At 45.6% G+C, this 26069-nt stretch overlaps 2 protein-coding genes across 2 annotated transcripts in view; one reads left to right on the top strand and one right to left on the bottom strand.

The window, feature by feature from the left end:
* Positions 1-26069, top strand: part of LOC119178219 (acidic mammalian chitinase-like) — a 123443-nt gene that overhangs the window by 14075 nt on the left and 83299 nt on the right. The window lies entirely within an intron of this gene.
* LOC142796732 (uncharacterized) lies at positions 12915-18728 on the bottom strand. Its single transcript, XM_075887307.1, has 4 exons — positions 17359-18728; positions 16563-16820; positions 15847-15969; positions 12915-15296 (listed from the first exon to the last, which is right to left on the bottom strand). Exons 2-4 carry the CDS (start codon positions 16642-16644, stop codon positions 15154-15156), a joined length of 348 nt encoding a protein of 115 aa, XP_075743422.1. The 5' UTR covers positions 16645-16820; positions 17359-18728; the 3' UTR covers positions 12915-15153.

Genomic DNA, 26069 nt, shown 5'->3' with positions numbered 1-26069 from the left:
CAGGGGACGCACAGCCCACGCCCTAAGGAGCTTCGCCCCTAAAAGGCGCAGGCTGCGCTCGAATCCAAGAACCAACTTACCAACGAAAGTGTCGCAATGTATATTGAGGACATGATCCGCCTGTTCAAGTGCGCAGGTTCCCATATGACTGAAGACAAGAAGCTACGCCACCTCATGCGTGGGGTGAAGCAACAGCTATTCGCTGTTCTCGTCCGCAACCCACCACGAAAAGTTGCGGAGTTTCATACGGAAGCGACAGCCATCGAAAAAACGCTAGAACAGCGAGCTCGACAGTACAATCGAAACATAAACTACGCGCCTGCCGATGCCTTCTCTGGACGCCAGCTAAGTGACATGGACGCCCTGCGAGAACTCATCAGGTCGGTGATCAGGGAAGAGTTCAGCAAGTTGCAAGCGTAGTACGAGATGAATTGAGGCAGATGATACGTGAGCCAGAGCGTGTGCCACAGTCGATCCAATGCATCCCAACGTACTCTGAAATATTCAGACAACCCGCGGCGCACACCAATGTAGCAGTTGCGATGGCCTCTCCTTGCCCACAGACGGTACGCAGCGCACCTCATCCACTAGAATCGACGGCTACCTACCTGCCACGAGCCCATGGTGTAGCTCGCTACGTGGATCAAAGGCCCCGGAAAAGTGACATCTGGCGTGACCATGAGCGCTTGCCTTTGTGTTTCCATTGTGGGGAAGCAGGTCAACTGCATAGGTTCTGCACTTACCGGCAGCAAGGATTAAGGGGCTTTCCGTTGTACGCATCACGCCCTCGAAACGGTGAACGGCAAACGGAGATCGAAGAGTACTTGTCCGCGCGCCAGAGCCTACTCACTCCACGTCAACGTCAGCCAAGATCGCCGTCACCCAGGCATTACCGATCACCCAGCCCACGTGCTTCTTCCGCACGGTCTGGGCACCGTTCTACAAGCCCACACCCGGAAAACTGAAGCAAGCGACCTGTGGAGGGGGGGCCGCTGATAACTACCGTTTCGAAGATCCTTCATTACGGTTTCAAAGTGACGATGCTATGTTTACAGAGGGTGAGTGCAGCAGTGAAAAGATTACTTCAGATTTGCGGTTGACAATAGACGGATACGAGCTAAATGCTTTAGTTGACACGGGCGCTGATTATTCGGTAATGAGTCACAAATTGGCAAAGAAACTAAAAAAAGTTGTGAAAAAATGGAGTGGGGCACAGATACGCACAGCAGGTGGCCACACTATTACACCACTTCGCAGATGCGCCTCAAGACTCGAAATAAGAGGCTTTACTTACGTTGCTATTTCATCGTACTGCCGGACTGTTCAAGGGAGCTTATACTAGGAATAGATTTTCTGCAAGCCAATGGAGCCATAATTATTCTGCGCAGATCCAGTTTAACGTTTTCGACCGAACAAGCTATGTCGGTGGAGGAATAGGAAAAGCGTCGTCTTACTGCTCTGCGCGTTGTTGATGATGACGTCACAGTGCCACCACGCTGTAGTGTAATGGAGCTTGTTGAAAATAAGGCATTTTGTGACAACAAAGGAGTAGCGGATGGAAACGTAGAGCTTTTTTTAAACAATGAAATTTGCGTAACGAGGGGTGTTGTTCACTTAAAGAATGGCCGCTCAGTTGTCCTCCTTACGAGTTTTGGAAATGAATGTCAGCACATCGCGCAAGGTATGGCTATCGCCTATTTCCACGAGTTCTGCATGGCGACTGAACTATGCAGTTTAGCGACAATGCCAACCACTCCACAAGAGACCTGCAACGTCGACGCATCAGTTAACGTCATCCATAGGCTCCCAGAATATCAAAAGAAACGACCGTTCGCCCTTATAAAAAGTTTTCTGACTGCTTTTCAACGTCCTCTAATGTGCGACGCACGGCTATTGCAAAACACAGGATTATAACAGAAGAAGCCACGAGACTGATTTACCAACACCCATATCGAGTATCGCAAAAGGAAAGAGACGTCATCAAGAAACAAGTGGAGGAGATGCTTTCAGATGACGTGATCCAGCCTTCCAGCAGTCCATGGGCGTCTCCCGTAGTGCTTGTTAAAAAGAAAGATAACAGCCTTCGATTCTGCGTCGACTATTGGAAACTGAACCGCGTAACGAAACGGGATGTATACCCTCTGCCGCGTATCGATGATACACTCGATCGACTACAGAGTGCGAAATACTTCTCCTGCCTTGATCTCAAGAGCGGATATTGGCAAATTGAGGTGGATGAGCGCGACCGTGAAATGACGGCATTCATAAACCCAGACGGCCCTTACGAATTTAAAGCGCTTCCATTCGGCCTGTGCACAGTGCCAGCTACGTTTCAGAGAATTATGGACGCTGTCCTCGCGGTACTGAAATGGCAGTCCTGCTTGGTGTACTTGGATGACGTTGTCCTATTTTCCGCTACATTCGACCAACATCTAGAGCGACTACGCACAGTATTGGAACCCATTCGTTCAGCAAACTTGACCATCAAGCCAGAAAAATGCCACTTCGCTTTTGAAGAGCTTCGATTCCTCGGACACGTCGTCAGCTCCGACGGCGTTCGGCCAGATCCCGAAAAGACAGCTGCCATCGCGAAGTTCCCCACACCCAAAAACAAGAAGTCAGTACGTCGCTTCCTGGGTTCATGCGCGTACTATCGGCGATTTGTGGAAAATTTTTCGAACATTGCTGAACCACTTACTAATCTGACAAAAGACGAGGTGCCCTTTATGTGAGAAAGTGAACAACAGGAAGCATTTGATGAGTTAAGAACACGCCTGCAAGCCTCTCCAATCCTCGCCCACTTCGATGATACTGCCGAAACTGAAGTTCACACTGATGCGAGTAACGTCGGCCTCGGAGCCATTCCAGTACAGCGGCAAAACGGCCAAGTAAAAGTGCTAGCGTATGCGAGCCGCAAGCTTTCGAAAGTTAAGACAAAATGCTCCGCAACCGAAAAAGAGTGTCTCGTGGTCATCTGGGCCATAAGTAAATTTCGGCCGTACCTCTACGGTAGACCATTTCGAGCAGTCAGTGACCACCATTGCCTGTGTTGACTGGCGAATCTTAAGGATCGCTCTGGCCGACTAGCAAGATGGAGCCTTAGGCTACAAGAGTACGATGTTACTGTGGTGTACAAATCTTGGAAAAAGCACAGCGTTGCCGACTGCCTGTAACGCGCACCAGTGGAGACGAGTGAGCTGGAGGAAGAAGACTTCCCGTTTCTAGGCGTCGTCCAGGCATCACAAATCGCTCAACAACAACAAAATGACCCCGATTTGCTGCCGCTTATACAGCGTCTCCAAGGACTCAACGTTAAAGTCCCACGCACTTTATCCAGAGGGCTCCCTTCGTTCTGTCTTCGAGAAGGGGTCCTTCACAAGAGAAACTTCAAGCCTCATGGTGACAAGTTTTTACTCGTTGTACGTGCACGTTTACGAAACGAGATTCTACACGCATGTCATGATGAGCCAACATCTGGACACATGTGTCAGCCGTACATTCGGTAGAATTCACCTAAAATACTACTGACCAAAACTATTATCATCAGTTCAGAGCTATGTGCAAAACTTGCCGTGATTGTCAACGACGCAAAACTCCATCCGTGAAACCTGCAGGCCTCCTCCAGCCAGTAGAACCACCGCATGCCCCATTCCAACAAGTCGGTATGGATCTCCTAGGCCCGTTTCCGACATCGACTGCACGCAAGAAGTGGATAGTCGTAAACACAGACTATCTCACTTGTTACGCTGAGACCGACTCGCAGTACACTGCAAGAGCTCTTGAAGTTGCCAAGTCCTTCATCAACAACATAGTCCTCAGACATGGTACACCCAGCGTCGTATTTACAGATCGTAGCCCAGCTTTTACTGCAGACCTAATGAAATGTCTAATGCGAATGATCTATACAGACCACAGAAGAACTACAGCATACCATCCTCGTTTAAACAATTGGCCTAACGGAGCGCCTGAACAGAACTCTGACTGATATGCTTTCAATGTATGTCGACGTCGAACATAAACTGTGGGATGAAATATTGTCCTACATTACGTTCGCATATAATACAGCCGTTCAAGAGACAACGCGAGTGACACCATTTGACCCTGTATTCGGCCGAACAGTCAAAACTCCACTGGATGCCATGTTACCACTGAAGGATAAAAGCAGCAATCCACCTGGCCTTGATGACTTCCTGCAAAGAGCCGAGGAAGTACGACAGATGGCGAGATACAGAATACGCCGCCAACAGCGTATTGACTCCTGTGGGTACAATCAGCGTCGTACCGAAGCGCATTTTCAACCAGGTGACAAAGTATGGATATGGACCCCAGTGCGTCGCCGTGGACTTTCTTAAAAACTTTTTAGCCGCTACTTCGGTCCTTACGAAGTACTCCATCATGTAAGCGATGTAACTTACCAAGTCAGATCTGCTATACACGGGAGCTCAAAACGCCGCAAACCTACAAATGTTGTACATGTAGTTCGGATGAAGCCTTGCTATGAAAAATCACCGGAAGACCAGTGACGCCTATCACGAATCTATTCATTGCCTGACGCATCGGGACGATACGTATGAGGAGGGGGATTATGCCGCGACATAGTGCCTGCATCCAAACAACGCGCCCATCGCCGCGCGCACAGGGACATACATACGCGCCGTCTATGTTGCGCAGAGACGATGATGATAGCGCGAGAACCCAGCTGGCCCATGCTGATGTGCGCCACGCGCTTGGGACTCTTCTTGAAGAAGTAGAAGAAGGAGACATCTTTGGTGTTCTGCTGTAACGTGCTATCGCCATAGTCCCTTTGAGTTGTGGGCACAGGTTCGCCCTTTAATAAATACGTTTTATTACACCTTCAGTCGTTCAACATCGTTACAGTATTATATCATCCTCATTCAAGAACAAGATATCGAATCAAGCTTCATGGACGTCGCTGCGTACCAAAATGACAGGGCTTTGGCAGTTTACGTCATGGACACGCATTGTCACGCACATAAACTGCGGCTCGAACCCGAGATGGCCGAGCAAGTGGCCATTGCACTCGCCATGCAGGATGGTCGGAGAGACAGCATGTATAGGGACTCAAAAGGGGCCGTCAGGACATTTTAGTACGGCCGGGGTAGCTCGGCAGATACATTATATTCTGAGAAGCGCCAAAACAGTGACAGCACCATCAAACTCAACGTTTGCTACCCTGCTAATGCAGGGACAATTGAGGAGTTCTTCTGAACCTTAAGAAGTCTGCCCCCAAGGCTGCCAGTGGATTTGCCGGCCATGCTGTTCCTGGATCAGGTGACTTTGCTCCCGGACACAGGGCAGGTCCTGGCACGCACAATGACATACCTGCATTCTTTTACATTGAGATAAAGGTCTTCCCGCCAACTCATTCCAGGTTAAGGCCTCAGGCGGTCACGCTCTGACTCTTGCAAACAAGCTTCTATCGAAATCCTGTGTTCCTTAATTGCACCCATCTGGAAATATACACGAATAATTTTTGTGAGGGATATGGCGAGGTTGCTACTTCACCTCACGCGCTCTGGGAGAGCGGGTCGCTAGGGTCGATGTTCGGCAAGGAAGAGTTGAATGCGCTTCCGCGAAGTGCCGTCTTCGAAGACCAAATCATCGCCATCAAGCGTGTCCGTCATCGAGCCGGCCGGCTAGACCTGTCGGTCCTGTCATGGAATTAGCCAGGTGTGTCTTCTGTCACGTTTTCCTGAACCCAATAATAGTTTATAGACACACTCACTCACTCACTCACTGGCTCACTCACTCACTCACTCACTCACTCACTCAGTGGACCCTGATATCACGAAAAGCTCACACAAGCAAATTTCGCTTGCTTTTCATTCCTCACACGTGCCGTGAACCCTCCAGGCATGTGTTTACGCGTTATTGGCGTGTGTGGATTTGCGCGGGTGGGTGGGTATATGTGCACGTATACGAATGAGATTGCGTGTGCATGTGTGGGCAAATGTGTGCGCCTGCACGCGTGTGCACTGGCTTGTGTTTATGTGCGGGTAAGTATGTGAGCACGTAAGTCTGTCATGTGTGCACAGGCGTGAATTTCTGCTTGCGTGTATTCTCAAGTGCGTTTCCCGTGTGCGCACGCGTGTATGTGTGCGCTTGCGCGAGAATTTGTGTATTCATACGCGTATATATGCCTGTGCATGCAAATGTGCACGCCTTCGCGTACTTCCCTTCGTGCTTGCGTATGTATGAGGGTGGATATCCTTAACACGTGGGTATGCGAAAGTGCATGTATGTGTGTCGGTGTGTGAATCGCGTGTGTGTACGCGTAGGTATGCATGCATGTATGTATGTATTGATTAATTGATTTGTGGGGTCTAACGTCCCAAAACCACCATGTGAATATGAGAGACGCCGTAGTGGAGGGCTCCGGAAATTTCGATCACCTGGGGTTCTTTAACGTGCACCCAAATCTGAGCACACAGGCCTACAACATTTCTGCCTCCATCGGAAATGCAGCCGCCGCCGCCGGGATTTGAGCCCGCGACCTGTGGGTCAGCAGCCGAGTACCTTAGCCACTAGACCACCGCGGCGGGGCATATGTATGTATGCGCGTTGTATGTATGTATGTATGTATGTATGTATGTATGTATGTATGTATGTATGTATGTATGTATGTATGTATGTATGTATGTATGTATGTATGTATGTATGTATGTATGTATGTATGTATGTATGTATGCATGCATGGCCAATTATGGCCACGTGTATGTATTGCCAATTGAATTTAAATGAACCACTACATTTCTTCTTGGCTACATCCTTTGAGCTCGCCAATAAACCACAGTTAGGACACAAACTTTCGTCGATGCGCTTACTATGTAACCGAGGTGGTGATGTAATAATGCTTGTAGGTATAACAATAGGGTATAAGATTGCAAAACCGCGATATAATTATGACTCATGAGGCACGACGTAGAGGAGGTCTCCGGAAGCTTTGACCACCTGGTGTTCTTTCCCGTGCACGTGAATCTAAGCATACAGAACCCAAGCGTTTCGCCTCCACCGGAAATGTATTGGCCGCCATTAGATAAATACACCACTCTGCGTTTCAGTAATCGAGCGCTATAACCACTGCGTCGCCGCTGCGGATGTGCGCGTTATAGATGGTCGAAGCGGCAACGGCGATACAAAGGGCTCAGCCTTTAAATATGCACCCTTTCTCGTTTTTTAGGCGCTTTTGCTCAAGAATCTTCAAAGATGTGTTTGCCGCTATGTTGTTTGAGAAGCCTGCTTCAGACACATTTTTTTTAATTGGGCCTGAAACACTTCTCTGGATAACAATGAAACTAATTCACTTAAAAAGCGTATTACCTCACAAACTCAATGCCACAAGATCTTTAAAAATTTGTCCGGTACGAGCTGAGTCACAAAGATTTGTCCCACGCTGCAATCGTATTCTCTCTTCTCTCGCCCTGACGAAAGCGCTGGAATCTGAGCAGAGCAAAATGGGAGGGGCAAATAAAAAAACGTCCCTCGCGCCTGATGACCTTGAGCACTTTTTTTTCTCTTCGAATACGCGGTTTTTTCACTGCGATCGCACGCACACGCGTAGCCAAGTGACGGCCTCTCGCGGCGACTTCTGTAACAACCGAACATGCCATGTTCAAATAGGCCAATGGCTGACAGATGGGCTTACTACGAGTGATTCTCGGGCTGATTCTGTGATTTGTCGAGCGAAAAAAAGCTATTCTTAGCTGCCTTTGATAATTTATTGTGAATTACAGGCCGCATGCTGTGATATAGTATTTGGCTTGCGTGTTGTCGGGAGCCTCTACTACCGATCGGCAGCGTTTTCTGACAATGCTGAAAACGTGTTACTAGGCCCCTTTCAAGGACGGATTCTCATTTTATACGTCGAGGGGCCGATTAAACAACCAGTGATTTTGAAGGTGACTTCAGCGAGCCACTGGAGGGTTCAGCATGTCGTATGCACCGCTCCGGCAGAAAGAGGCGATAAATACGCGAAGCATCGAACAGTAGTCCGCGTGCATGGAGACGACTGTCGGCTACTTTCCAGATCAAGCTGTTTAACGGCAATCTTCATAGTAGCACCGTTTGGCGGCTGATGACGAAAACGCACTGAATTGTCTGGGCTCTGAGGACCGCTATACGGTGTATATAAATAAAATAGCTTGTTGTTAGCAAGCTTGGCAACCTACGCAGTGCGATGTATGTTTCGCGCCGCACGCTGCGGAGGATATGTCACAGGTTTGACGCCCGGCCATGAAACCTTTTTTTCCTCGTTTTTTTTTTTTTGCTTGACAATCTCTTAGTTTTTATTTTGCAGCACCATATGCATGACGGAAATACGTCAGCGCAGCTGTGCTGGACTCCAGCATGAAACACTTTTGTAATAAAAAGACCCTTATAGAAAAGAAATAATCTTTGCACACGTAATTCAATGTACGCAAATGTACAAAAGAGCATCGATAAAGACTTTGGTCGGATTTCTGCATACTTTAGAATGGGGAATACTTTCATATTGGTTTACTAAAAAGAAAACCATAGTGTGCTATATATTGCTAAGATGTATTCAAATATGCATTGAGACGAGCGAAATAGACCTAATTATTCTGTGTTAGTAGACCATTATTTAGCTTTTGCGCACGCCCCACCGCGGTGGTCTAGTGGCTGAGATACTCGACTTCTGACCCACAGGTCCCAGAATCTGATCCCGGCAGCGGTGGTTGCACTTTAGATGGTGGCGAAAAAGCCATAATCCCGTGTGCTCAGATTTGGGTGCACGTTGAAGAACGGCAGGTGATCGAAATTTTCGGAGGCCTCCACTACGGTGTTTTTCATATTCATATGACGGTATCAATCATATCAAGCAATTATATTAGTGCATTTTTCAATATTCGGGCTCTTCTAGGCAGGAAGCATAGTTTTGTTTATATAAGCAAGTGTATTGAAAATTTGTTCCATTATGTGTGCGAGTGTATTTTTCGCATATATTTGTGTTTGGGCTGACCACAATCTCAAAATTTATACGCCCATACACGAAATCAACAAAGGTGTGACCACCGAAAAGAAAGCAAAAAGCACCCGCGAAAAAGAAAGAAACACACAAACCTACTACAAGGATGCTTGATGCACTATATTTAATTTTCGTGCTAATGCACAAAGACATGAAAGTGATGTCAATTCGGATCTCTCGAGGAATTTACCGATTGAATATGTCAGGCGACTTTTTACAATTTTCACTTATATATGACCAGCGAAATGTAGCAATTGCCTTACGTCACCGCCCTGCTGCCCTATGGTGGACGCAAAATTTCGAAAGTGAACTATAGGCAGGGTTATTACCCAACGGTTGGCAACCCTTGCTTGCCACTACAGCAGACGCACGGAAGTGCGCTTTACGGTGCGCATTGCTGTGGTGCTGACCCGCCACGGTGGTCTAGTCGCTAAGCCTGCTGATCCACAGGTCACGGGATTGAATACCCATTTTGGCGGCTGCATTATCGTTGAAGGCAGAAATACTGTAGGACCGTGTGCTCAGATTTCGGTGCACGTTGAAAAGGCACAGGTGGTGAAAATTTCCGCCGCCCTTTTTTACGGCGTCTCTCATAGTCATATGGTAGATTTGCGACGTTAAACCTCCGATAATATTACCAATGATATTAATTTTATACTTTTATAGTTGCAGTTCTGCGGTGCCTTGCCAAACTTGTCATCTCGCCGCTATCGTTCTCTTCTATTCAAGCTCTCCTCACGATCACCGTCTTTCATCCTCGGCTACCACATGCACTCAATTTTTTTTTGTCCTCGTTCGCTCGGGCGATTACGCCAACTTAGCTGAACACAGAAACAGGCGTCCGAAAGCTTGTCTCAAAAATAGGAAAAGTACATTATAATGCACCGCAGCACGCTGACATTCAAATGGGGAAATAGGGGCGCGAAGTTTAAGAATAAAACTTTTTCCTTCATTTTGTCTTTTACTAATAGGCGTATGATGGCATATGTGCCAGCGCATACATTTTAGAGTAATTATCAGCCTAAAGTGGTTCCATTTCACTTTCTTTCCTTTATGGCAGCCAAAGCGTCAACCCCGCTTGCAAAAAAGTGATAACAAATTGCTTCAAAGCAGATTGGCTAATTCGAAACGAACGTCTTCTAACGTTTGCTTTCGGGTGCTTAAAATTCGTCCATCTGACTGGAGCGGTCGTGTATGTCCACTAATATACGGCCTGGAGATTAAAGGCCAAAGTTTCTAATCTGGGGCCAAATTCACAAAGCTTTCTCTTTGGCTACGCATTTTCTTAGCCAAAAGTTCTTATATCTAGAGGGATTACTATAGCGCGGGTATGAATTTAACTTATTCGGCACTTAAGAGGGCAAGGAGGACACACGATAGCCGATGAAACGACAAGAAAAGAAAGAAGTGTGTGCCAAGAATATCAAGGTAGCACGCAAAGCGTCTAGCATCGAGAGTATACGATGATAGCCAATGATTTGCTGCATCTAAGTTTCAGTTCCGCGAGCGTCTGCTACAGCGCTTACGGGATGCCGCGTATGTTGTAATAGACGTTTTGGTGGGCTGTGCAAAGCCAAGCACTCGCCTTTAATTAACGACTGTAGCTAAAAAAAATAATTGCTCGATGGCCTTAAGCCACCGAGCAATCCATGCACTATCTCGCCAAGTACAAGTAAACAACACTCCAGGTGTACCACATAAATGAAACCACACATAAATCGATGCATGCAATGTTTGAAAATGTGCCTCCAATGTCTTCCCCTATTTAACGCGACCTTACATTTCATTGAAGCTGCGCTGCTACTTAACTAATTTGGTGCAATCTAGCACGGTATAGTGGTGAACGTAAGGGTGTTTTGTACCTATAGTCAAAGGTAGCCTTTGTTACAATATTTTTATTACAAGACACATGAGCGACTTTGGTGCCTGCAGACGAATCGTGCGGAAATAGATAACAGCAGTAATGAAATGAAATTGTGAGCGCAATTTCGCTGGTTCCATGCACCGCAGCATTTTTATAAAGCCGAAATGCGAGAACGTGCGTACGCTTACGCTTAGGTATATGTCTACGCAAAATGAGGGAGACTCGTCGGGAGGTGTCCCAGTGCTAATGCTTTTCACAAAACATGGTGCAAATATTTCGCCCAGCGTTGTTTGAGTGCGCAAACGAAGCAAGGGACGTGTATACGAGTCTTGAGGTCGAGAGACGTTATCACACATGCGAAAAGAATGAAAAGAGCGAGAGAGATACTCTCGTTTTGGCTTCGCGAAAGCTTGAAATTGATAGATAATAAAGACAATTTTCTGGCCCAGCAGACGTCAGAGAAAGTCTCCGCAAAGCAGGGTCAGATGCTTGGAGAGCATAAAAAGGTGGAGTACGCGTTATATGGGAGTGGCAGCCACTCAGAAATCGAGATGAAGTGTGACTGTCCTTAGGTGTGAGAATCAATGCTAATTAAGAGAGTTGAGTTAATGAGCCAAAACTTTCCTAAATAACAATATTGGAAGCAAACTGAGCATTCATCTAGTGAAAGTGACGCTAGTGACAGTGAACTCATAATAGTTGATTACCGTTGTCACAGGCCGATATATATTTTTATTTTCTTATCTATATTTGGCAAACTATGAGAAGGTAGCGTACGTTAGAGCCGGCTATCCCAACGTCATGACAGTAATGTACAAGAATAAATAGCGCACGATTATACAGTCACACGTGGCGGTTTCTATCTTCTAGTAACCTTGGGAAAACGCATTCTAACTATTTTTTCTATTTTTGACAAAGTTTGACGGGACGTTTTTGCATTTGGCTTCATTCGAAGGAATGACGATATATCAGCAATAGGGCGAACACAAGCACTGCTGCAGTGGACGAGCGGTTACAGCGCTCAACTGCAATCTAGGAGGTACTTGGTTCGATTCGCAGAATCACTGAGCACTTTTTTTTTCAAGAGGTTGCCCGGCCTGACATTATGCGTGGTGGCGGGTACTAGTTTTTTGAGAAGTAGGCTTTCGCACTTGCTTCTTTCACTCCCCTTTTGACCCAAAAGCGCTGTACTGTGCTCCTTCAAAAATTTAACAATTAAGGGTTCATACTTTTCTCCTCCATCGTCTCTTATCGCAAAAGTGTCCAGTGCTGAAATACCAATATCATACCTGGTATATTACTTTTCACGTGTTTGGATATTCGACCAGCAATCAGTCTTCACAGTGTTTTGAAGAAAATCTACACATGCAGTGAGCTAACTGCTTGCAGCCAAGTTGACTGCCTTTGTAGGGACACGCTTTCATGCTAATTTGGTGGGCATCATCACATGCAGCAAGACCAAAGAGCACGGACAGTTAGAGCTGACGCAAACAGAGTGATTAGTTTGTGTCTTCTCTCCCGCTATTTGTCATGCTGCACGCTTCAGTGTAATGTCGCTGTCAATGGTTAAAATGAACTATAGCAGTTAATCGAGTTCTGCTGAGAGGGTCCCCTATTGTCCAGAATAGAATAGAACAATGGCAATTTCATTTATGTGATAAAGAGATACCCTGCTTTTGGTTACTAGAATAAATTTCTAAACTGAAGTTTATTTTTTATTAACAACAGTTGCAGTGCAGATGAAAGGTGCATGGACAAAATTCGTGTATTCAGCTTGAGTAGGTTTGTGACCTTAATTGTAATTACGAACCGGTATCACAGTATACATAAATATCACACACATATACAACCACGGGTGATAGCTTGCTTATTCTGATTAAAATTGAAAGGTTGAAATCGACATATTCAACCAACGCAATGTGTACGAGATATGCCATGTAGAGTAGCTATGCTCGAAACTATTCTTCGCAGGTTCGTTCCATTTTACCCAATTTTTTGCCCATGACTGTAGGTTGGTAAATGAAACTTCTTCGAACACACATATTCTGTGTAAGGTTACATTTATTTTTATGCAGTACAAAACAAATTGAAATGTATAATGGCTCAAAAGAGAAATAACTAGAAACAAATTCAGCCAAATCATTACCAAACTTACTCACCAATGATAAACGGATTCTCATTTAAAAGATACATACATACATACATACATACCTACATACATAAATACACATACATACATACATACATACATACATACATACATACATACATACATACATACATACATACATACATACATACATACATACATACATACATACATACATACATACATACATACATACATACATACATACATACAACCATACATACATACATACACACACTCAGGTGTAAATATTAAAATGAATGGCTATAAAACAACGATTCTAATACACTCATTTTGAATATACTACAGAAAGTAACTTACGAGAAAAATTCACCGGCACTGTTATGTCTGAACACGGTGTTTTTCGAACCATCTCGCAAAAGCTTGATGCATAGTTTTCCGCTGCTGCCCAGTGACAAGCAGTTTTTTTAAAAAACAAAAGAATAAAGCCCTTGACAATATCTTGCTAAAGAAAAGGGCTGTGCATCAATATTTTGTACAGATCTGCAATATCACTCTGTTTATTTACATAGCTTGGCTCATTCACAACCCACTAACAAAGCATGTTAGGACACTTGGGCTGAAAGTTGGCACAGCGTGAGTAAATTCTAGACAATACATGAATAATACAATTATAAGCTACTAAGCTCCTTTGTGCAAACAGTGTTTATATTGACAGCTATAAGTGCCATTTCGTTTCCCCAAAACACTTCTCAAAAGTAGAATCAATTTTATTTAGCTAAAAGTTTCTATTCTGGCGCGTTGTGGTGGCTCAACGGTGGAAGTGACTTTTTCGGCCAAGAAAACAAAGACCAATTATTTTTCCAGTTCGTGAATTCAGCCCATATTAACATTGATGATGATGAGTAGTTTTTGGTGGCGCAAGGGCCAATTGTTGGCCAAAGAGCGCCATAATAACATTGAGGCAGCTGGTAGGAGTGCTTTTAGAGAGAGGAAACCACCACAATCCCACCAGTTGTGGCCTTGGGTAGCTACTTCACTTGGACAAAAATGATGAAAAACACTCCTCAAGAAGACTTCAAAGTTTCGGCATCAACACAGTTCCCATACAGCTGTCCATTAGTCTGCTTGAAAAATATTGAGTTTACTGGTGGGCAAAGACTGTACACTATGTGAGGTGATGCTCCAGTGCATGTATGTCTTGCTGCTGGCCTCAACTGCGATGTTGCTCAGCACATATGTGTAAAATAACAACTAATACTATGCCACTGCAAAGTAATTATGTGTCATTTGCATGAAACAGAGACCACAATAAAAGAACATAACAACATTTGCCTTGACAAAGTTCAATAAATGTATATAAATTTCCACAGAGTTTTCACAGTTCATCTGTGGATAGTAATATTGGTTGTAAACACATTCTTACTTCCACTAACAAACCATTTTAAGATGCCAGATTCCATATTAGAGTATACCAGCACTTTTTTAGGGCTAAACAATTGTACAGGTACCTAGAAAAACACAAGTAAATGCATGCTATAGCTACACATAAAAATAAATACTTTTATTTCTAGTCTGAGTAGAGCTGCCTAGATAAGTCACTTGCATTACATTATGAACAAACCTATCCAAGCAAAGTATACATTTAAAAAGTTACACTTACACAGTAGATAAGTAGACAGTTGAAGGACGGATAGGCAGTGGGTAATACCCAAGCACTAAAATCTACTGTTAAGATATACTAGGAGTAGTGATGATCCTCTTCCTTCCAAATTAAATAATTCACATATAGTCACTTCCCAGAGCTTATACACTCATGGCATCATTGGTGCTATACAAAAGAGTGTACACTGAAGGATTACATCGACTAAGTACATGATTACTGCATCCATGGCTTTACTTCTTGTACTACGATGAATGCACACACAGTTACCATTGGCGACCATAGATGTTGTCATTTCTGGCATGTAAATGTAGAGGCACGCAGGCACTTAACACACATGTTAAAAACTTCAGCTCAAAAATATTTGCCCACTAACACTACAGCAGCCTTTAAATTAGTGTCATAGTTTGGTATCTTCCATGCAAAATTTAAATAATTTCGAATGCAAGCAAATGAACCGCTGAATAATGCACTGCTAAGAAGTTAAGCAGCAGCTGCTCCTGACATCATCACAATGTGCTCTTTCTGCTGTTGTAAACTTTGAGCAGGAGACAGTCACTGGCAGTCCCTTTATACTTGTTGGTCTTCTGTGCTCTGTTCCTGATACACTGTTCATGACCGTGGAGAACCGAACCACTTGTTAATGCTGGAACTTAGAAAAATACAGATCATTGTTACAACCATGCTACATGCAAGAGTGTATAGTTGTCAATTATGTGCTCATATTTACAGATTTTGTATTTTCAGAAGCCAATGAGAAGCCTCAACACACACACACACAAACAGTGAAGACTGAAAATATATTTAGTATGTTACAAGAGCAAAACTACAATGTTATAGATGAAGACATGAAACTTCTGACAGGCATAAAAAGCCAATAGAGTTTCTTCTATTTCGACTTTACACTAGGTGCGAGAAGTAGACCAAAAATAAGTTCACTAAGAAACACAAGTTAGACTGCATTACAACACAACAGCCAATGTTCATAATTTTAAGGCTGTCTAACATAACCAGCTCACCATACCGCATATAGGAGCAAATGGGCAGTCTAGAAGACACAAAGAACTTGTGGAATATGAGTGTGCTTGTTGCTGACATCTATTATTCTAAATTAAGAAAACCTTTGAAAATTGCACTTCATCAGGGGAAATATTCATACGCAACAAACACAACAGGCTCCTACAGGTGCCACCAACACTCACCATTATTGTAGATACCAGTGTCTTGCCGGATGGATATGCTGCATCCTGCACAGAACACCAAAGGAGCGCTCCATGACTTGGATTGCGTGTGTGCTAGCTGCATCGCTCTGCTGCTGAAATAGGCTAGCCACAGACAAAGAAATGAGAAGCCATGGCTTTGAAACACACTGAACGTCACCTTTAGAGATTAACAATGCATACTTAGGTCAGGTACAATTTGTAGAAAAATATATATCACTATGCAATCGTGGTGAACATGTTCGGCTGAAACACAAGCAACAGCACTGAGAGAGAAAAAGCTACATTAGGTAAAAGATGCAGTTACTGGCCCTATGTCATCTGAGGCTTCTTCAATAGGTCTTTCTCCTTGCAAGTTGTGAACAGCCAGGCGATTTTCACCCACTTGCTATTCCCTTCCAGAGCACTTGATCCACAGAGGGAGTCACAAGCTCGAGAGCTCAATAAGGAATCAAAGTATTTGTGCTCGTTTCAAAGCACAAGCTTTTGAGTCTCAGATTATTGGAGTGTCATTCATAAGCTGCAGGCTTTCAGCTTTCAACATTCTCAATTATCTTGCAATTTAGTTCTATAAATGTTGAATAAGAATTATGTATAAGAATATTACAGGTATCCACTGAAAGCAACCATGCTTGGGTTTTCAATTTGTGCACAGTAAGTGGTGTTCACGTAATCGTATGTATTAAAGAAAAACTAACCTTGCAGCCAGCCGTTAGGCAGTTTTGTGCCCTCGAAGCTCCCAAGCAGACTGCAGTCCTTCCAGATGAGGCTGCCATGCATGCTTCCATGTCACATCCGCTGAATGATAACAGTCCCAGCAGTGACATAGGCTTGCACAGTTAGGGAGAACGTGTCCTTCCTATTTTTGTACAGGTGCTCCAAGTAATGATGAGGATTGATGTGCCAGAATGTGCAACCGATGCATCACAGGACCTTAACAAACCAATCTCTGCGATCTGTGAAGAGCCAAAAACGAGATATTTAATTAAAAACAATCATTAAAAGCACTCACTTCTAATACTTATTTGAGGAAGCTATCACTTTGTTAAAGTGACCAAAATCAGCTATATTCACTTTGAAATAAACTGAAGCCTCATGTAAAATTTACGTACCGCAATATATATATGTCCTACTGAAGTATAGTACTACCACAGTGGTAATCGTTTATAGAACTAATTTTCCAAGATAACATAAATTTTTAAGTGCAACCTGGCTCCTGAAAAATAAATTCACATTAACTTTCCAACTATCAAACGTGGTCAATCGACAGGCCCAACCTCATAATCAAACAAGAGCTCACTTGTATCAAATCACAAAAACTTTTTATGTATTTGCTACATAATATATGTATGTATATAACAGTAGTAGTAAATTTTTCATGCTTCAACTTACCATAGAGAAACATTACATCTGATGGGCTTAAAAACTTGCACACGTTATAGAACTGCGTGAATCATAGTACCGGTGGAATTTAGTTCTGCAAGGTGAACTAACCGATGGCAGCATTTAGTAGCCGTCGGTGTCATAAGGAACCAAGTACGCCCAACAGGCAAATGGCATCTGCAGACTGGAAGCTGCTGGTGACAGCAATGAAGCGCTGGCCAGGAGTGCACGTCCATTGATAAAGTGTAAGAACTGGCCATGACCGGCTGTTGTCAAGGCTGTAGTGCCGTGCAAAACGATAGCCAGACGAACTCGGAAACCTGTAGTTAGGCGATAATGGCCTACAACTTCATCCAAAGCAAGGCACCGGTGAAATCTTTGCTTTTTGGGGGGGGATGGAGGGAAGCTTGGCGTTCACGGGCTTTCACTGCCACATAGAACTCTCAATTTGTTACCGAAGAACAGTCTAAGCGCGCTTCCAAAGTAACACGATCCACAACAGAATGTAGCATCTCGCAGTTTTGGTTGATCACATCACAGCGCTAGGACTATGGTTATCACAAAAAGGAGAAGTGACGACTTAACAAACAAAAGCGCCAAGCTTCCCCACCACGACTTCGCAGGGCAAAACAGTTATCAACGCTGTCTTTCAATTTTCGGTCACACGAGCACAACTTGTTCACAAGTCTTGGAACGTCAACACATCACCACTGTTCACAACGAACATCGTTTCCCTCCCGAACAGTACATTGCTCTCATGTAAATAGAAGCGTACGGGCTAACTAGTGGCGAAGCAAGAACCGAGCGCGTAGTTCATACGTTTCCGTACGTACTTGGGATCACTTAAGTAACGTGTCAAAATGCTCTCAATCCGAAATGTCGCACAGCACCAAACTGAGAGACTGGAAAGTCAAGCGAACGAACTGTTACCGGCACACAAACACACATTGCAGGCTTCTCGAGTGCTAGTTGCCGTCGATACACCGACGCCGATCCCCGCTTGATAACCACACCGACGCACAGGCTTCGCTGCGCTTCACCGTACACCATTGCACTGCCACAGCTTTCCGCACTGCTTACACGCACCAAAAGAGCTGCTGTAATCACAACACATCCGGTCAAACGCTGAAGTAACTCGTGCGAGAAGCGTTTGCTGAAAGTCGCACCGACCGATATGCTGTTTACGACGCCATGTTGTTTTCGACAACTGCGCAGCACATAAGATGATAAGAGAGCTCTTAGAAAGTACTTGCACTATTTGCACGGCGTGAAAAAATTTTCTCTTATGTGCGAGGGGGGTGATATGACGAACAGGACAGGCGTGCCAGATGAAAGAAGTGTTTTGGCAACGTCACGGAGTGAGCTGATGTAGAGGGTATTGCTTCACAACCAATCACAAGCTGTGCCTGTCGGCCAAGCCGTCGTCTGCTCGCGTTTGTCGTCTGCTTCGATCAGAGCATGCGACAGGGGATTCGCCTTCGCAACGCTACTATTCTCAGGTCAAGTGGTCGCTACGTCGCACAAAATACATGTCAGTGGCTCGCTCTACCTTTGATTGATGTTCGTGCACCAAGTTAAATGGCTGGTAATTGACTCAGGGATTAATTCAGCGAAGGTTTGCTCCAGAATCGTGAGGCTTTGCGTATTTTCGGTGTCATACAAAGTTACTAGGGTCGTTTCATTCCGATTGCTTGCCATAATATCACGGTCCATATCGGTGTCTGAACAGTGAAGGTGAAGATGCATGATTTGTTTGTAGTTCTTGCGTAATCACGTGCACCCCTAATAAGCTTTGGTTTACAAAGTACGCTTTGTTCCAGATCGTCCCAAAGTGTATCGACAGCTGTATTTCAGAGATCACAACCATTGGACAGTTAGAGCCAATGAAAGTACGCTAGAGCACAAACTTAAGGAACCACTCACTGAAAACTTCCTCTCATTTTTATTTCCAATAGCGTGCAAAGAATGTGCTCCCATTAATCTTTTTGGTGGTAATTTCCACCAAAGAGGCAAGGATCTCGAGTCGCACTTTTAATTGGATGACATGGGGCGCAACACAACAACGTAACAAATAAGGTTAATCCTATGTCATGTCGCGTTCGAATGCACCGACCATTCACGTATCACATTAGTTTTCATCCAACCACAAATCTCTACATGGGTAGTTTTATGCCATTGACACCCAATAGAATTCTTCAATTACTGCGACTTCGAACTTATTGGACGGTGGTGGTTGTCAACACCATCCACTGCGTACAAGGGAAACAACACGCGAAGCTCAAAGCGCCGAAAAAAATAAAAACGCACCTGCAGTCATCAGGCAGCCCTTAATCGGCGTGAATTAACTCAAAACCAGCCAGAGCACCAAAGTATACCGCTGCGGCAGCCGGTTCGAAGTAGCCACATTGTTCCTAAGAGTGGTCCGGACCACTCTTGGGATTTTCTCTCAGCCATGCTGTTTTTACGCACAATTTCGCTTCGTGAATCCACTTACGAGCACTTTTCGGTGACGTAAGCAAATATAGCAACTGCATCATCATCGCTGACATGTTCTCGGGCAGTCACAGCGCGCTTTATTTGCAGCGGCCGATCTGACAACTATAGCCTCCTACGACGTTTTTTCGTTTCGTGAATCGACTTACGCAACAAAATTTATCTTGCGCAAAAATGTTTTCGTAAGTGAGTTTTGTGAATCCGGGCCCTGTTCTGCTGAGAAGGTACTCGACAAACACCATAAGGTAAAAAAAACCTATGGATAGAAACCTTCTAAAACCCCGGATCGTAATGTCTGTCTTCCTTTTCTGTTTATGTTACTCTCTACTCAGCTTGTTTCCCTTTTTCATGCCTCTATTGTTTTGTCGCCTCCTGACCGATTTTTCAGTCGCGCAACTTAAAAATCGGTCAGGAAGCGACTAGCCAAAGCAGTCGCTTTGCGGCCGTTCATGACCTTCGCGACTGTTTGCGACCAGTCGCAAACATGCGCGACTGCAGTCGCAAAACTGCTGGAATCATTCAGCGATGCCCAGACATGACACCAGCATTTCTTCATATGCAGGCTCAGTTTTATATGCCAAGCATTTCTTAGCAAACTTCGGTGACGTTGAGCGTATCTATCTATCTATCTATCTATCTATCTATCTATCTATCTATCTATCTATCTATCTATCTATCTATCTATCTATCTATCTGTCTATCTATCTATCTATCTATCTATCTATCTATCTATCTATCTATCTATCTATCTATCTATCTATCTAGCTAGCTAGCTGCCTACGCTTTTTAGCTCTCCTGGCCGTTCCGATACTGGTATCGATACCAAACTTGGTATGGCATAACATGACTGTATCAAGAGCATACTGGAATGGTCCTAACAAAAAAATCATGACATGTATGTCATGAATGCCACAACTTACTTTTCATGGCCCTGCAGCTCTTGCGGTGGTTTCGTTCACATTACATGTTGCAAAACAGATATGGTATGGCATGATTGCATGGCGAACAGAAGCGACAGATCCTAACATGAAAATTATGACATGCGTGTCATGTAACAACATGACTACATGTCACGCTCATGACGCGCTGGCGGCTGTTTCGCAAGAGTCTCATATACCAAATTTCGTAATACAGTAGGTGAATTGATGACAAAGGTATGTGACCGGTGCAAGCATGACAATCATGAGATGCGTGTCAAGTAACAACATACTACATGACACGCTCATGACGCGCTGGTGGCCGTTTTCCTAGCTGCACTTATACTCAGTTTGGTATTACAGGACGTGAATGGATGACAAAGGTATGATACGGGTGCAAACATGATAACAATGACATGCGTGTCATGTAAGAACATGACTAAATGCCACACTGATGATGCGCTCGCGGCCGTTTCGCTAGCTTCACATTAGCGAAATTTGGAATTACGTGACGCCCATAGATGACGAAGCCATGCGACTGCTGCAAACATGAGTATCATGAGATGTGTGTCATGTGAGAACATGACTACATGCCACAGTGAAGGCGCCAATACATTCCGACGTCATGCGGTGCACGTGCTCGCCGGCGTTCATTTCTTCGCGTGACACGGGCGTTGCCACGCCATGCGCTGGTTCCGCCATATACTCGCCAGCGCGCACCGCGCTGCGTCGCTTTGATGCATGTGCGTTTCAGCGCGTCCAGCGTCCCTCCGTCACGAAGAGAGGGAGGCGCAGTGTTGTCAGGGTAGCACGTCGGTATAAAATTGGATTGGATTGGATGAACCTTTATTTGGTCCTCCAAAACACAGATCACTGTGTTGCTGGCAGCTTCACGTGGGGACTGAGATGCCAAGCTCCTCAGCCGCCTCGCGGGCTTGGTGGACAGCCCAGAGCTGATCTGCCAAGGACGAGCTGCGGATTACCGCCTCCATCTGGCAGAGGTGATGTTCGATAAATGAGCGAATTTGGTGCACTTCCGGAGCATGTGTTCTAATGAAGCTATTTCCCCACAACGTGGACAAAGATTACTTGGGTATAGGTCAGGGTACATGATGTGTAACATTTTCAAAGTAGGGTACATCCGCGTTTGCAAAACCCTTAATGTAAGTGCTTGGGGCCGAGTTAGATTTTTGTGAGGTGGATGAAAAATCCTTCTAGACAGGTGTCACACGTCCCATTAATTAGGGAGGCGATCGCCGGGCAAATTCCAAGGGCCGAAGTACCGGCCCCCCGAAACGCACCACGAAAGCGTGGACAATTTAGAAGTGGTCCTTTTTGGCGCGCCAGCGGGCGCCGGCTGTGACCAAAAGAACAAGTCAGAGCCGAGAATTGATAAACAAAACAGAATCATATTCTCAATAATGACAGATCAAAAACAATACACAGGTATGCACACTCCACAATAGTTGAATACAATATGTCACCCACCAAACAACGTACTACACAGTACAATCAGCCACACTCGAAACAACGGACACTGACAACAATACGCACTATAATGCAGTCGCACGCATTGAACAACCAAGACACCTAAAGACTAAAGAGATAGAAAACCTATTCAGTCCAAAGTTCTTGGAACACAAGTCTGGATGATACTCTTCCGAGAATCACTCACTCAAAGTCCAGCGTTGTTGTTGTTCCGCTGCCCCCGAAGTTTCTCTTCCAGGAAACCTCGCCGAAGTTTCTCTTCCAGGAAACCTCACGTCTTCAATAGGCCACTCTCCAAGCTACAAACTTCTTCGCCGGAAACACGTCGGCCTCACACACGCAGCTGTTGCCAAGCGTCTTCGCTCGATAGCGGCAGACACACGCTCTTGCCTGTAGCTCGAGCCTTCAACCCTCAGGTGGAAATCCTCTTCTTCTTCTGCTTTGTCCCTATGGACAAAACCTTCGCCGACTACATGGCGGAATCCCTACGCGCTCTGGCGCTAACTTCCGTCTTCTCCTGCTCTATCATCTCGGCTGCTCGATTAAATACCTTCCGCGCGAGATTCCAGAAAGTTCTCATTCTTTCGTCGGCGCGATGCGCAGCGAAGGCTGGGGAGAGGGCGAGACGGTTCGAAGGCCGTCCGCGACGGATGACGCAACCCGGCATCACCCCGTCCCTTTTCATCTAAAAAATTCCAGTGCTTGCTCGGCCGCCGATGTGGGGTGAGGAGGTTCGTCGGCGAACCCACGCTTCGGAGGGAGAGAGTCGCGCGCCCGGGGTGTCTTTGGATGTTAGTTTTCTTTTTTTAATCGTTGGCCTCGCGGCTCACTCTGGCCTTTCGTCGCGAGAATTTTGCGGCGCGCCCTTTTTGAGCTCTCCTTCTGTGACAACAGGTAGAAATGTTTAGTGAGCTCGTTATACGTTGTAAGAATTTCCCAGTTATCCCCTTCACTGGTAGAACGCATCCCCGGGAAGGCGCGGTTGGAGAGGTCTCGAGCCGCCTCGTGTGCTGCTTCATTGAGATTGGGAGGGGAATCGTGGATTTGTCCAAGGTGAGCTGGGAACCAACTCAGAAGATGATGCGTTATGTTCTTGCTTTGCAGTATTCTGAGCGTTTGTTCAGAGACCGTCCTCTTGGTGAACGCCCGTAGTGCTGCCATGGATTCACCGTAGATGACTTGAATGTTATTCATCTTGAGTGCTTAGGCGATGGCCACGTGTTACACAATGATTGGGCCTTTCATCCGGACCGTCACTGAGTTGACGACATGGCCAGCCCCATCGACCACCACTGCCACAAACACTTTCTCATTGGCGTAGGAAGCCGCGTCCACAAATACGACCCCTCGTTCCTCGTTTGAGACTTGACGAAGTATAGTCCTGGCCCTCACTACTCTTCTTCCGACGTCTGGATGCATGTTTCTTGGTATAGGAGATACCGTGATACCGTGATACCTGATGTTGTCGGGGATATCATTCTCCCCGACCTTGTTGTAGATAACCTTGCAAACTGTGCTCTCTCTTGGGCTTCTGCTATTTCTTTGAGCATGTTGTGAATGCCAAGCTCAAGCAAACGTTCGGTGGTGGTATGTATGGGTGGGCCCAGGACCTTCTTGATAACTTTCCTGAGGAGCACATGCAGCGTCTCGGAATCTGCTATTGACCAATTGTGCATTATGGCCTCGTACGTGAAGTGGCTTAGAACAAACGCATGCATCAACCTGATTAAGATGTCTTCCTTGATCCCATTTCTTTTGTTGGCCACTCTGCGTATGAGGTGCACCGCACTGTCTGTTTTCCAAACTAACTTGGCTATAGATTTGCTGTTGGCACCAGTAGACTCTATCAGCATGCCCAGGACTTGGATAGAGTCGACCCACTGGATGACATCCCTTTGATTTGTACGGAGGTGGATGTCTATCTGGTTTAATGGCTTCCATCCCCTGGGCTTCGGTCCCCGGCGTGCAGTCCGATACCGTAAACGTTCCGACTTACTCGAGGAGCACTTGAGCCCGGAAGGACGAAGGTACTCTTCTACGGTGTCAGTAGCCTCTTTCAGAGCGCTCTCAATCTGCCCCTCGCTTCCACCTGTGCACCAGATGGTAATGTCATCTGCGTAGATGCTGTGCTTCAATCCTTCAATGCTCGATAATTTCTTTGACAGTCCAATCATGACAATGTTGAACAGCATTGGTGAAATCACTGCCCCTTGCGGCGTGCCCCTTGCTTCTAGTTCGATTGCAGCGGTCTCAATATCTGCAACCTTCATCACGGCTTTCCGATCTGTAAGAAAGGACCATACGTAGTCATAGAAGGCTTTCCCCAGACCAAGCTTGGAAATCGCTACGAGTATGATTGAGTGGCGGATGTTGTCAAAAGCTTTTTTTAGATCTAGGCATAGAATCACTGTCACGTCTCTGGTTCCATTGTCGATGACCTGGTGTTTAATAAGCTTCAATGCATCTTGTTTGGACAGCCCTGCCCTGAATCACACCATATTGTGTGTATATATGTCGTTATCTTCCAAGTACTTGTTTATTCTGTGCAGTATGGCATGTTCTGCAACCGTGCCGATACATGATGTCAAGGATATTGGCCTCATGTTGTCCAAGTTAGGGGGCTTTCCTGGCTTAGGAATAAGGATCGTGCTGGCCAGCTTCCACTGCTCTGGCACCCTGCCTTCTTTCCATGCTGCATTGAAGATATCCTTCAGGGTTTCAATTGAATCGTCATCAAGGTTACGAAGAGCCTTGTTTGATATACCGTCCGGGCAAGGGGCCGACCTGCCGTTGAGATCATGCAAGGCTCTTCTGATCTCCTCGATGTTAAAGTCACCCTCAAGACCGGGATTGCGCGTAACCTGGTACTGTCTACTTGGTGGTGCCAACCCTCTTTTGGTTGGGAGGTACTTATGCACGGGCCGCTGCACAACTTGCTGTTCTGTAGTGCGCCCTATCTCTTTATGCAAAATTCGAGCGATAACATGCTTTTGATTTGGTTTGGTGGTGTTTTCGTTGAGAAGATGTTTTAACAGATTCCATGCCTTGCCATTGCGCATACGTCGGCATGAAATGCAGCATGTCGCATTTCGCGGCGGTCGCCGTTGGGCCACGCCGATGGACGCTGGTCACGCCTGGCGTCAGACTACAGAGTGCTCGCGTTTTGCTAACGTTGCGTCACTGTGCCCAGTGTGCGCGCGTTTCAACGCTGCATTGGAGTACATTGGACCATTCATGATGCGCTCGCGGCCATTTTGCTAGCTCTACATATATCAAGTTTCCTGTTACGTGACGTCAATGAGTGATGAAATATATGACTGATTGATTGATTGATAGATATGTGGGGTTTAACGTCCCAAAACGACCATATGATTATGAGAGACGCCGTTGTGGAGGGGTCCGGAAATTCCGACCACCTGGTGTTCCTTTTGTGCACACAAATCTGAGCACACGGGCCTACAGCCTTTTCGCCTCCACCGCAAATGCAGCCGTCGCAGCCAGGATTCGATCCCGCAACCTGCGGGTCAGCAGCAGAGTACCTTAGCCACTAGACCAACGTGGGGGGCGAAGTATATGACTGGTGCAAACATGATAATCCTGACATGCGTGTCATGTAAGAACGTGACAACATACCACGCTCATAGCGTGCTCGCGGCCGTTTCGCTAGCTCCACCTATACTGAATTTGGTATCACGTGACGTGAACAGACGACGAAGGTAAACGACACATCCAAACTTGATAATCATGACACGGAAGCTATGTACGGCCTCATTCGCCTCCACCTCGTAACTTTGTGCTTATTTTAAAGGGACATATCAACATCTTCCGTTCGTGCTTCGCATATCATTGATTGCCACTGTACGTAGGATCTGCCTTTTTTTAGAGGCGAAGCTACTTATAGTGGCACCCGTTCATCCCTCGTAG

Source organism: Rhipicephalus microplus, chromosome 1 (assembly GCF_043290135.1).
Source record: "Rhipicephalus microplus isolate Deutch F79 chromosome 1, USDA_Rmic, whole genome shotgun sequence".
Taxonomy (NCBI): Eukaryota; Metazoa; Arthropoda; class Arachnida; order Ixodida; family Ixodidae; genus Rhipicephalus; species Rhipicephalus microplus.
Note: the sequence above shows the minus strand (reverse complement) of the source record. Positions and strands in the feature narration are given on the sequence as shown.

Coding starts and splice junctions, on each gene's coding strand:
- LOC142796732 (XM_075887307.1), bottom strand. CDS start 16,644: ATGCATGGCAGCCTCATCTGGAAGGACTGCAGTCTGCTTGGGAGCTTC. Junction 15,970..16,562: donor GCCTAACGGCTGGCTGCAAG/GTTAGTTTTTCT, acceptor GTCTGTGGCTAG/CCTATTTCAGCAGCAGAGCG. Junction 15,297..15,846: donor CACTGGTATCTACAATAATG/GTGAGTGTTGGT, acceptor TATTTTTCTAAG/TTCCAGCATTAACAAGTGGT.